The 13,541-nt window shown below is 43.4% G+C and overlaps 1 protein-coding gene across 1 annotated transcript; it reads left to right on the top strand.

Annotated features, from left to right (window-relative positions):
• Positions 1-121: 121 nt before the first annotated feature.
• Positions 122-7,656, top strand: LOC103529220 (E3 ubiquitin/ISG15 ligase TRIM25). The gene is made up of 8 exons (XM_030462131.1): positions 122-924; positions 2,013-2,108; positions 3,035-3,268; positions 3,698-3,854; positions 4,481-4,561; positions 5,041-5,067; positions 5,417-5,512; positions 6,198-7,656. Exons 1-8 carry the CDS (start codon positions 319-321, stop codon positions 6,743-6,745), a joined length of 1,845 nt encoding a protein of 614 aa, XP_030317991.1. The 5' UTR covers positions 122-318; the 3' UTR covers positions 6,746-7,656.
• The last annotated feature ends 5,885 nt before the right edge of the window (positions 7,657-13,541 follow it).

The following is a 13,541-nucleotide window of genomic DNA, read 5'->3' on the forward strand; positions in this document are numbered from 1 at the left end:
GAGCGGGGCAGCCCCGAGGCCGCGCTGCCACGCAGCATTCCCTTAGATTTAGAAACCAAAGCCGAGACCTCCCGCCTTGAAGGCGCCCCCGGCCTCGGAGGAAAAGCGGCCGCTCCGGACCCTCCCCGTCCCGCCGCGCTGGCGGCCCCGCGGGTCATCACCCGTGGGGGCGATCTCTGGGCTGCAGCCCCTCCTCTCGGGGCGGGAACGAGCCACGTAAAATCCCGGAAAAGTCTACGTCAAGCTTCATAAAATCAGGAAAGCGTAGAGTTGGTTTCGTTTCTGTTTCTCTGGGCAGCAACAGCAGCAGCAAAGACGATGGCGGAGACTGCCTCGTCGCTCCTGAGCTTTGGGGAGCTTGAGGAGGACTTGACTTGTGCCATCTGCCTCTGCCTCTTCAGCAACCCCGTGACGGTGCCGTGCGGGCACAACTTCTGCAGATCTTGCCTGGACCTCTCCTGGGCCGGGCTGTCGAGCAATTTCAGCTGCCCGCAGTGCCGAGCCACCTTCGCTTCCCTCCCGCAGCTGCAGAAGAACACGGTGCTGTGCCGGGTGGTGGAGCAGCTCCGAGGCTACGGGGTCGAGGAGGATGAGGAGAAGGAGGAGGCGACGGGGATGTGGGGAGAGGAGGAGGCTGCCCCCATCTGCGACAGCTGCCAGCTGGCCCCGGCCGTGCAGACCTGCCTGACCTGCACTGCTTCTTTCTGCTCCGAGCACCTGCAGCCGCATCGGGACAGCCCGGCCTTCCGCGACCACCAGCTCTGCCCGCCCCTGCGCGACCTGCAGCAGCGCAAGTGTCCGCAGCACAACAAGCTCTTCGAGTTCTTCTGTAGCCAGCACAGCAGTTGCATCTGCTCCCTCTGTCTTCTCGAGCACAAGCTGTGTCACACCATCCCCCTAGAGCAGGCCAGAGCCAACGTCAATGTGAGTGGCTGGGGCAGGAGGGGGTGGTCACCTCTGCCCCGGGGCTGGAGCACCCTCCGAGGGGCACCCCAGGGCTCCCCTTCAATCCCTCGGAGCCCGCTGGGTCCCTGGGTGCTGTGGTCATGGGCTGTGGAGTGCCAGGCAGAGGCTGGACCAAGGTCACCCTTGGCTTTGGAAAACTCTGCTTAAGCAAATCTTCAAAGCCATTCCTTGTGTTTTCCTCTGCTCCGGATGGTGCTCGGAGGCTGGGAAGGTGCCGTGGTGGGGCTGTTGCCAGCTCTGGTTGGGCTGGGCTGGTGCAGGCTCACTCTGGCTCCCAGCCTGGCCCGCTGCTCCCTGCACGGTGCTGGGTGCAAGGCCTGAAGCAGGCTGACCGAGGGGCTGTAGGCAGACATTGACTGTGTGCCTTCTTACAAAGCAAAGAATCATAAAAAGGAGCCAAGGGAGAGCTCTAGAACATAAGTAAAAGCCAGCAGCAGGTTCTGCACTGAGCAGAAGGAAGCCTGGTCTTAGTGTCTTGCAGCCCAGCTGAAAATAAGAGGGTAGATGAAGAAAGCACAGGTGACAAGTTTAGACAGCCAAGCTCATCTGTTTGGTGAGCATGGATACTGCTCATCCTACAAAGTTCTTCCTGCTCTATACCAGATGCATCATGGACTAAAAGAATAAGTAATTCATATCCAAGCAATAAAGTTCTCAGTTAAAATGGGAAGCATGAACAGTAGCATTAAGCTACTGCCCAAAGTCCAACTTGAGAGTAAACCTCAAGTCTATTCTTAGCACTGGGACTGCTGTGCTCATGAGAGGACTTGGTCTTTATCAAAAGTTGAGTCAACAAGGATCTTGCAGTCAGGAGAGGTGGAGCTGCAGGGAGGGTGTCAGCTGCACAGGCCCACAGTGTACAGCAGAGTACTTGTACGTCCTGTAAGGCTTAAGGAGCAGTAGGGTTTTAATTGACAGTACTAAATGTTTATGGGGGTTATTTAAACTTTCTGTAAATATGATTCTTACTCCAGTAAGCCTGACCCAACAGAGAGGAGACATGGCAACTGCTTCTCTGAAATACTTTTTGATCTCTTCTGTTGCAGTCTGTGCTGAAGAATAAGCTGGCAGAGCTGAATAAGCAGATAGAGAAAGCTGCTCAAGCCATGACCACTGTGAAAACAAACCAAAGCCAAGCTGCTGTAAGTGGGTTACTGTCCCAAATGCTGCCAGGTTGCTTAGCATATGCTGACTGCTCTGTGTTGTTGATGCTTGTACTCTTGTGACAATAGCTGCAGTACTGAGATTGGCAGAAGACATTACTGAGAAAACAGGCGTTTTGGCAGAGCCAGGCAGCTCAGTGGGAGAGGGGAGTAACCCAACTGCTGTACAAGGGCTTTATACCTGCATCTGCTGGCACACACAACCTGTAATGGGGCTCAAACCCATCCTCTGCTGCAGCAGAGTGCCCAGGCTGTCTGTGCAGCCCAAGCTACAGGACTGGTGAACTGTAATGGCTACACCAGTGCAGAAAGTTGGGCTCTCTCTTCCCCATACACCACCACAACTAATCCTTGCTCTTAGCTGATGACTGGGGTTGGTGTTTGTGCTGATGACTGGGTCAGGTACCTCTCACTTGCACCTTCCTTTCTGAACTGAGCAGTGGAGACCAAGTAACAGAAAATCTGCCAGGGTGATACTTCTGTACTCCTCTAGACCATTTCTGGGATAATCAAGAATAACATTTTATTAACCATAAATGCCACATCTTAAGGCAGAAACACCCACAGACATGCATGTGGGTTTGCAGTGTCCCACCTGGGGTGGCCCAGCCCTGTCCAGGTGCTGGAAGCAGCTGGATGTCACAGCTGCCTGGCCTCTGCCCAGCAGCCCTTGCAACAGGGCTCTGCATACCAAGAATTGTCTTGATTCCTTAGGAGTAAATGAGCTTTCTTTCCAAACTACACAGAAATACATAGCTTTTCTATTTCCCATTTCAAGCCATTGAAACCTAACTGTTCCTCAAAGGCTTGTTTTTGTTTCTCTTGTAGAGTAATGCTAAGCAGTACTTTGTCCACAAACTGTTCTTTTGTAAGCAGTGCCTGTGTGTTCTTATCTGCTGCTCCAGGAGACAGCTTCCAGGAAGAAAGATTTGATCAGAAAGGAGTTTTCAGAAATTAAAGCTTTAATTGAAGAAAGAGAAAAACAGGCCTTAAAAGTAATTGCAGATGAAGAAAAAAGAGTTAACAATAAGTTTGACTTTACTTATGGTGTTCTGGGAAGTAAGAAGAATGAAATTCAGTCTCTCCACGATCAGATTGAGATGGCACTGACTGAAGCTGATGACGTTCTGTTTCTGAAGGTAATATGTCCTTTAAATGCAAATCCAATTCTTTTGTGTTTCTAGAATGCAGGCTCACAGAAACCTGCTGTGGTAGTCCTGCTCCACTTTTGTTCAAAAGGTAATGCAGTAGTGTGCAAGAACCTGCTCTGAAAGGATGTACTGATAACAAAACCCAAGGTAAGAGTGCAAGCAGAGGGGTCAGCAGAGGGAGAGCCACCTCTGCAGGATGCTGTGATCTGGTGGATCTTCCTCACTGCTTCAGATAGCAGTTGAGAATTGATGCCATGTGGGTTACTGATGAAATTTTGCTGTGGGTGATGTCTGACTGTAGCCTCTGCTCCTTTGAATTTGAGATGAGTGTCCCCACCCCATTTAAAGGAACCTGGTTGTATTTTTCTGTCTGCTACACAAGGTGGTCTGCCTAAGATCTTCCATTTGTCATTACAGAGAGCAACAGCACTGCAACGAATATCAACAAAAGATGTTTTTGTCCCTGTAATTGAAATGGATCAAAACATGATGCAGTCCACTTTTCAGTCTGCTGTTAACCTTAAAGACACTGTGAAAACTTCAGTGACTCAGTGGAGGGAGAAGCTAGCAGAAGGTACTGTATCACTGACAGAACTGATGCTTTCTGCTTTGTCTCTGAGTTCAAACAAAGGCTCTTTCCCATCTAACTGAAATGTAATTTTAAAAAAATACTGTAGCAAATACAGTTGTTTAATATAAATCACATCATCCAAATTTTGCAGTCCTCTGTTTCCAGATAGAAAGGCAAAAGTCTGGGATAAACTAGCAGATGAAAATGTGCCAATGCCTCTTTACTTTTATGTATACTTGGATAAGCTGATGAGTGTCATGATACTATGCCCTTCTGGTACAGTTCACCCTTTATTCTGTACAGTAATTTGTATTTTTATTATGTAGCAGGGTTGGATGCAGTTAGGATGTGGATTTGAGGGGTGACATAAAATACTTTAGCATGACAGGTCTGTGGTTACTCATCTGTAGAGATGTTGATCATGTAAGTTCTGTAGAACAAAGCCTTACCAGGTGAAAGAGAAATATCCTCTGGACTGAGGTGTGGGTATCTTCTATGCAGTTTCCAGCTCTGCTGAGTATCACTTAAGTTCTGTTTACATAACTGAAAAATAAGATTCAAAAATGTTCTTGGTCATGTATTACTCTTCCTGTCAATACAAACCATAATGTAAAATACCACTATTGCAGCAAAACTACCACCTGTGAAAAACATGACTGCCCCAGTGGCTGCTCTAAGGAAAATCCCTGGGAAAAAGGGTCCAGTACCAAGTAAGTACTAAAGAGCATAAACTTCTGAGCTATGGTTTTACCAGTAAGAATTCAAGCAGTTACCCAAGAGCTGTTTGCTTTACTGGTGATAAAGTGATTATCTGTAGTGAGCCCTTGGGCAGAGAGCGTGCTGGGGGCTATTTAATGGTGGATGCCTTGTGAGCTGTAAAGCAGCAAAATGCAGATATGATGGTGCACTGACCTTGTATGGGCTGCAGTAGCATATCTTGCCTCCAGCCCAAGGCTGGGATGATGGAGACAGTCTTTGTGGCAGATTATACTGTCACCTTTCAGTGTTGTTTTGGCTACATACTGCTATTAATGTGGCACTCACATTTGGAAGATCTTCAGCGTTCTCTTTTTAAAATAAATCCAAGTGTTAAGAAACTACTTCTGTTAACCTTATTTGTTTTAAATCAGTGGATTTGCCATCTCAGTAAAATTCAAAGTTCACTTTTTTTGTTCTTTTCTTTCTCCAGAGGAGCAAAAGAAACTTGCTAAAGCTGGTGAGTCCAAGCTTTCAGGTTACTTCTCATTTTCATTGACTGCTCTTAAAATGGTAAGTTGATGGCCACTGCTGTTGGTGTATAGAGCAAAAATTTCAACTCTTGCTCTAAGAAGGCTTTTACTAGTTGCTGTGAGAGCAATCAAGCACTGAAAGAGGTTGCTCAGTGATAACAGGATTTTGAAAAATTGGCAAAGCAATGAGCAACCTGAGCTAATAGTGAAGTTAATCCTGCAGGGAGCAGGGCTAAAGCAGATGACCTCCAGAGGTTCACTCCAACCTGAGGGGGATGGTGAATGTGCATTCACATGCAGGGTTTCTTACTCTTTTTTTTGTTGTTGTTGATACAGCACCCACCACAGGAATGCCAAACACTCCATCTGTTGCTGCAACTAAAGAGCTGATTGACAGCTTCCTGAAGAAATCTAGAGGGGAGCTTTTGCAGTGTAAGACACCCAATGTTATTTTACTTAAAGATGAATTTTCTACACTTATTGCACTGCTTTATGTGCTCTCTGTAGTTACCAGACAAATATATTTTTGAGGTGGTTTATTTAACTTAGTAGGTTTTCAACTGGTGGTTACAAATTCAGGAAATGTTTGGAGGAAAAGGGAGCAGGAGGTTTCTAAATGCTTCTTTCACCAGATTAATCAAATTCATCTTTGGTATTCATTTACAGAAGTAAATGAAGTTTTTTCAGTAATGGCTTTGATTTCCCCCAGAATGACTGCAGTTGGGTGGCCTAGAAATGTGATGTAATCCACTGGATTTTTCTCTGAAATGAAATGCAGGCCTTTTTGTGAGCCCATGATGGTTTGCTTGAGATGCTATACGAGATGGCATACAGTATGGTATACCTATCACTGCCAGATCAGGAATTCCCTTCTCCTGCCAGCACAGATCTGAGTGGTGAAGGAATCCTATGGGGATACAGGAAGGAAACTTGATCTCTATTTGCCTGCTGTGTAACACAGAGCTGTACCTGAACCCAGCAGCTTTTACCATGGCCCTAAGAACTGCCTGCCCCGTGGAGGAGAGCAGAGCAGGGAGATAAACAAGCACCCAGGCAGGAGAGTATTATTAAAAGTGCTTTGCACTTCAATATCTTTAAACTGTTCATGTCATTGCAGATGCTGCTGACATCACCCTGGATTACAACACAGCTCATAATAAAGTGGCTCTGTCTGAGAGATACATCAGGATGTCTGTCTCAGACACACCTCTGAATTATAACCACCACCCTAAGCGCTTCACTGATTGTCCCCAGGTGCTGGGGTTCCAGTGCTTCAAGAGAGGCATCCACTACTGGGAAGTGGAGCTGCAGCAGAACAGTTTCTGTGGCATTGGCATCTGCTATGGCAGCATGGAGCGGCACGGGCCGGAGAGCCGTCTGGGCAGGAACAGCAGCTCCTGGTGTATTGAGTGGTTTAATTCCAAAATATCAGCCTGGCATAATGATGTTGAAAAGTGCTTACCCAATGTGAAGACGACCAAGATTGGTGTGCTGCTCCACTGTGAGGGGGGGTTTGTGATTTTCATGGCTGTTGGGGAGAAGCATAATTTGATCTATAAATTCAAATCCCAGTTCACTGAAGCCCTGTACCCTGCCTTCTGGTTATTTTCCAGTGGCACTGTTCTCTCTCTCTGCCAAATTCAACAGTCTGATCGTGCATTTTAATGTAGTTTGACTGGGTACTCAGATGCAGATAATCAGTCCTGCAGCAACTCCTTATATGTCTTAGCCTAAGAAGTCTCAAAGATTTATTGAGACAAAAATTACTAGCTCTTCTAAGCAATTTGGGACATCTACTGATTCTTTGGTCTGAATTGCTAAAGTTTTTGACAGCTATTTATCCTTCTCAAAGCAAAGTTTGTATCACAACGATTGTTGAATCTGTCATTCTGTTAAATATCTTCAGTAGCCTTCTGTGGTTTGCTGTAAAGGATCTCCAGAGTTAATTTTCTGGTCTGAATATGTTTCACAGGTAGCAACTCTTTGAGAATGAAACAGGTAGAATTCCTTGACAAATTCATGTTTCAGGCTTAGAGGTAGGTCTCTGTGTTGCCTTTTTCTGTAATCTTTTATTGTATTCTACAATATGTGTTTCTCAATGAGATGTTCAGAATGAACTATTAAAGTCATTAGCTCCAGGTCTTATGACACCAAGTTAGAAAAGTCAATATGACAAATCTCGTCATAATGGAATTGCAGAGACTTCCAGAGCTGAGGGGTAAGAAATGGTGTCAATCACCAGGAAATAAATGACTTGGAGACTGTTAATATCGCAGAGAGTTTTCAGGAAGACATCCTGTGGAACAGTAGTGTGTGCCCTGGAATAATACAGTTTGTGGGATGAAGCAGTCTGTCTCATGTTCTGACCCAGAAGATGCTTCTCATCCTCACACTGAAGGCTCTTCAGCGTTTTTTTGTGTGCTGAGGAATTCACAGGGTGCATTTTTGGCTTGCACAGGGAGCACAAGTGTGCTCTTCAGTTAAAACCTAGACAAGGTGCTTTAGAGACACTTGCAGGAATTCAGGCTTAGTGTCTCTATTTTTACTTGGTTTGTAGGCCCTTAGTACTTTGTCAAGGATAGCCTAAGTCTGATACCAGGCTCCCATTTTGTTGGCCAGAACAGGATATGGAATCAAAGGTGGCCCTAAAGTGTCACAGCTGTCTTTGGAGAAGTTTTACTATCTCAAGGGTGTCAGCTTCCCAAAGCACAGTCAGCACTAAAGCTAACACAGTAAGCAGAACACTTCAAAAGGTGCAGAAGGAGGATGTGTCCTGTCAGGAGCCAACCAGGAATGCAAACCCTTTTTTCCTGTACTTTTTGGGAAAAGTTTTTCAGCAGTGAGGGACAGGGGCAGCTTCCTCAGAGAAGCTCTCTTCCTTTAGCTGTAAGGCAGGGCTGCAGATCCACTCGGTGGGATGCTGACAGAGCACTTGGTCCCCTGGTTTGTGGGGAAAAAAAGTGCTCTGGCAGTTTGTGCAGTGGAGGAAGTCCACATCTTCTTGACTTCAAAGGAGTGTCAATATTATCCTCTGTGTCTAAGGGCTGCTTTAGCCATAGTCTGGAGTGATACTCAAGCAAAGTAAAGAAGAGCTTATTCCACCACAGTGGACAAAGTTGGATTCCTGAAGTGTGACACTGGTGTGTGACCAACACTTGTCTAGCACTAAGGTGTTCTGGATTACCATATGCAGTGAAACAAACCTGGGCTCTATTCCTGATTATCTTCCTTGCCTTTTGTGCTATGAATGACTAGAAGTGACAGAATGGGTGTGTTAATTTGGGATGAAATGAGAAATGCATAATTGAATGGCTGTACTTCTGAAAGCTGTTATTTTGGTTAGATTCAAATATCTGGGACATACTGAAACATTAGGGTGACATAAAATTTGAAAAAATATTAATTACAGCATGATAAATATTCATTCAAAAGCCTCTTCAGCATAACTGAAGTTACTTGGTGAGTAACTATTAATACTGTTTTTAAAGAAAGTATAGATGCAAGCATATATTTCCATTATACTTTTTAAAATACTATAAGGAAACCACTTCTGTAGTCTAAGAAAAGAACTGATTCTGATGTTAGCAAAACTGTGATAATCTGGAATTATTTGCATATTAATGTAGAAGAGAGTTAATGGAGAAACATTCACTGAAAATACATTAATCAGTTTAAATTCCATCTGTAATGAAAAAGCAGTAGAATATTGCAGTTAGAAAAATCAATGCTTATGTAGTTATAAGTCTGATATAACTGGTATCAGCTGTGTAGTTCAGTATCTACCCTGTATGTTATTCCATGTAGGTGTGTCAGCTAAACATCTTTGTTGGGGCAATAGACAGATTTTATGCCATCTATTTTATGTCTGCAACACTGTTAGAAAGTTGACTGTTGTTTATCTTTTTAGCTGCAAAAAGAATGATTTGTGATACTCTGAAATCAATAAATATGCATGGTAATCCCTAACTAAATGTTTTGGTTTGTGCTTAAAGTTGAGACAAGCAGTAACAAAGGCAGAAATGAAGATGTGTACAGATAACAGGTCTGTCACTGTATAACTCACTGACTTACATGAGAACTGAGCAAGAGAGAAAAGGGGAGTTGCAGAGGCTCTGGTATCCTCTGGACTGTGAATTTTGTCCTAAACCCTCTCCTTCACCTGAGCTGTGCACCCTTTCTCTGTAATGCTGCATCCTAGCTGAGGATGAGGGGAACATCCCATCCAGTAAACAAAGCTGGAGACCTTTGGAGGCAAGCAAAACCATGGCCAGAAGCTGGAGGAAGATGAACGACTCAGTATGTGCAATGGGATTGCTTAAAAAAGCCTTAGGAACATCCAGCACCTGCCCCCTCAGGCTACATCTGGAAGCAGCAATGGGTGATGATTCCTAATATTACTCACTGAAATCCAACCAAGGGGCTTGTGCTTTGCAAGCTGCTGCCTTCCTGTGTGCCAGGGGAAAGCAGCTGAACAGGGAGCTGCTGAGAAGCTCAACAGAATTCCAGATTACCCAAAACAAAGGCACCCCCAAAAAAGTTAAAAATCAGCTTTTCCACTTAAAGTTCTCCAAGTGAGTTAGGCTGGTTAAAGTTTTGGGGAATAAACTTCCTGAAGAGTTTCCAGAGAGTTAAACAGGGGCATTGCTTGATCAGTGTGGGAGGTAGTACAAAAACTAGAAAACCCTCCCCAAATATCCTCATCTTCACTAACTACTTGTCTCTGGGATTAATAGGTCAGTCAGATCTGCCAGTTTGGCTGCAGTTTCAAAAAACAAACAGATACTTTGAGTCTCTGCATGTGACTGTGACTATAGCCTGGGTCTTGAGCAGATACCAAAACTCTAGGGAAGTCCACATACTCATACAAGGTCTACTTTCTTACCTGTTAATGTAATTTCCTCTCCACTTAACGTTGTGATCACTTTTTCACAGCAAAAGGAACAACTGGCTTGAGCTCCAAATAGTATTCCCTGTGTGAAATATATGTGAAAATATTTATCAGGATGTTTCCTAGTACTTGTTTCTCTTCCTAAAATAAAACTGCATTTAGCAGTGTGTTTAACAGATTGTGTCTCTAGACCCAGCTCTCTGACTCCTTCCAATCTCTTTCCCCCTTCCCCTCCCAATTGAGAGGCTGCTACTCCTCAAATAATCAATGTCAGTTAAAAACATGTCACGGTGTGGTCATTGTATGACTCCTATTCAAAGTTCATGTCATTTAGACTTTCATTGGCAGCTATTTTGTCCCATTAAAAAGTTCAAGACAGCAATTTGTGAATCTTGCTCAGTCAAGTAGAACTGTGAAAAAAAGGAGTTATTTCAAAAGTCAATTAATTGTGGTCTGTCAGAGTCCTCCTCATTCAGGTTTTTTTCCAGGCCTTGTCATGGGCTCACATCTGTCAGCCCTGTGTTTCCCAGGCTGCTATCAGATGCCGTTACATTGGAAATAATGGGTTTATTCACACCATTTATTGGACTTTGTGTGGTAGACACATTTGTATATCATTTTACGGTGTAACAATTCCATTTACATAAAATATAGGCAATTATGTGAGTCCAGCCAAAGCTCTAAGGGAGGGTGGGAGGAGCCACCATTACAATAATAAAAGCTAATTGAAAAGAGGCAGATAATTTAGGTGAAAATACCATCACGGGCAATTCTTGATCCTAAATTACTTCAACAGAACTTTACGGAGTAAGTTAGCTGTATCTTTTCTGTGTTTGTATTAAACTTCATGTTTTTCAATGTAAAAAAATTATTTGTACTTTTTGTAGCACTTACATTCCGTTTTAAAAATCATGTAGTTCCTGGTAGACAAAGGAAAACTTTTCTGGCTTTAGGGTAAGCTTTCCTTTCAGTTTACAAGAAATATCTGTCTGTGAAAAAACACTGTTTTACAAGCCTGATTCTGCAAACCCTACTTCTATTCTCCTGACTGCAATGAGGTTGTATGTGTATGGTTCCATTTATACAAAATAGAAAACAAAAGTTTTAGATCAATTTATCAGCAACATTTTCCAATGACTTGTAACAGTTTCTCTTTTGGAGCCGATCTCTTTCCTGTAATCTCCTAGGATTCCAGTCAAGCATTCATTTTGCATGAAACTGATACTCCAGCAGTCTGGCTACCCTAAATCTTGGCACTGATAAGTAAGGAGTGACAATTTTGCTGAAACCTCTCAAGTTCCCAGTGCAGAGAGCTGTGGCCTGGGGTAGCAGAAGGTCTGAGGGCACACCTGCAGCCCCCCAGTTCATTTCAGGGACTTGTGTACAGGTGGCAACAAGAGCATTGTTTTAATTAGTGTGACAGTTTTTCCCTAATGATAGAGCAGTGGCTTTCTCAAACATCACCAGGATTATATCCCAAGACAAAATTATAAATACACCAAGTATGACTATTAATTACAGGAGCATGAATGACACGTCTCTAACTGCTGCAGTGTACTGAAACCAAACTCATCCTTTTGAAATTAAGAAAAGCATTTAGAAAAACTAAATATTTTGACTCTCCATTAACATTTTGAAAGCCTTGCTAGACTTCTACAGAATGGGATCAAGATCATTAAAAAGGGAGAAAAGATGGACTCTTGGTCAACTACAGAAAAAGAAAGAAAAAAATAAATTCCTCTTCCCATACTGCATACAAATCTCAGTGCAGAACATGCTCCTAGGAGAGGTGTTAAACCATGGGCTTTCTTGCTGGCAGAGAAGATAAAAGGTGATTGAGTCAGCAGCAAAACTCAGGATTAAACCCCTGATTTTGAGACTTGCCAGGCAGCTCCTGTGCCTTCCTGCTGGAACTCTCAAGGTTGGTGAAAGCCAAGGCTGTGCCATTTCATACTGTGACATAAGACTTATTGTCCTACTTTGTTACATCAACAGGGTTCTTAACCCTTTTTATCCTTTTGCTTGAGACAAATGTTGAGCTTACATTTCAACGAAAGATACTGGAATGCTTACCTTAAAAACAGAACTGGAGAGAGGGAGTGAATGAGCCAAACCTCCAACAAAGGGAACAAGCTGTTATTCATGTAATTAATTTCCTACAAAATGAGGTGTTGAAAATTCAGTGCATTTCAAAAGTGCACAGAAAAGGCAAGGTAGACATGAGGAAAACACCAGCTGTGTTCAAACAGGGCCAAATCCCCACTGGTGTAAGCAGGAAAAAGCCCATTCAAATCAGTCTAGAAGGACGTAGCCCCCAGTCTATTCACAAACCTTTGCTTCATGGTGTTGGGCCACTCATTCAAAGGCTCATTAGAGATTCTTGAGGCTCTTTTGTCTTTCAATGAACGGAGGGAAACGTCCTGTCCCTCTCTGGATTCTCTATCTACACATCAGGCACAAGTCCAGCAAAGAACAAACGATTAAGTGCATGAAGAGCCCTGCTGCTTTATGAAATGTTACAGATGAGAAGGATTATGGAAAAGGCTTTGCTTCCTTCCTGGAAGAGGCTGAAAGACTTAAGCTTGCAGTGCTGAAGGGGAAAGTGTTCAACAAGCTTTCCTCAGTAAAGATAATTTATTGGGTTAAATTCAGCAGTAACAGTAAAGAAACACCATTTGTTTGCTTGCAGTTGTTCACAAATGTGTTTTGACTGTAACTTAAGTCCTCCTCTCCCCATAGCAGGTCTACCTCAAATGTTAAAGTTGGCACTAATGAGAACTGGCATCCAAATTCCACCAAGGATAGTCTCTCATTGCCTCAACTCTCCTGTAAGTGAAACAGTGACAGTTTTTAACTCCTTCTGACCCAATTCTTCTATATGTAGAGTTGGAGAAATCAATCGATCCCCAAAGACTGAAAAAACCCCCAGCCAAACAAACTTGCATGAAACTGAACAGGAATATGCTTTTGGCATCCTTATTTTGCTTTTAGGTACCTATTTCCTGAATACATTGATCACTGTGCCTCTATTTATCCGTTCTGAAAGGAGGTAAATCCACAGAAATTTTGAGAAACAACTGAAGAGTTTGTTTACTGCCATAAAAGATGCTTTCTCTTCTATATGGTTTTTGAACACAGAATGACAAACTCTTGGGATATGGAACTTCTAGTAATAAATGCTTGAAGGTTTAGTAACTATGGCTAAGACTATAGTTAGCATTAAAAAAAAAGAGTAGAAGGGAAATCAATGGGAAATCAATTAGAGATGTGGGGAGGAGAGAAAAAATCTAGAGAAAAAGAGCATAGTATGTATACAGAGCAAAAGATGTTAAAACAGAATTTTGTAGTACTAAGCACTAGCTGCTTTCTCACCACAAAAAAGACAACCTTTCCAAAACTCAAGTTATTTTGTGACATAAAGAAGTTTCAAAGGAGAAACTAATGCATATATGGATTGAAAGTCAAGAGTTCACAGGGCTCACAGAGCCGTTATCTTCAGGAAATTCTCCAGGCCCCAGTTTTGATGAAATTGTTAGCTTTAGTCCTTGGTTTTAACTCCAAACTCAGTATCCA

This window comes from Calypte anna, chromosome 18 (genome assembly GCF_003957555.1).
Source record: "Calypte anna isolate BGI_N300 chromosome 18, bCalAnn1_v1.p, whole genome shotgun sequence".
Classification (NCBI taxonomy): domain Eukaryota; kingdom Metazoa; phylum Chordata; class Aves; order Apodiformes; family Trochilidae; genus Calypte; species Calypte anna.

What these genes read in the sequence shown, in the direction of transcription:
- LOC103529220 (XM_030462131.1), top strand. Translation starts at nt 319, where the DNA reads ATGGCGGAGACTGCCTCGTCGCTCCTGAGCTTTGGGGAGCTTGAGGAG. An exon ending in CAAACCAAAGCCAAGCTGCT is followed by an intron (nt 2,109 to 3,034) that starts GTAAGTGGGTTA and finishes CTGCTGCTCCAG; the next exon opens with GAGACAGCTTCCAGGAAGAA. An exon ending in ATGACGTTCTGTTTCTGAAG is followed by an intron (nt 3,269 to 3,697) that starts GTAATATGTCCT and finishes TTGTCATTACAG; the next exon opens with AGAGCAACAGCACTGCAACG.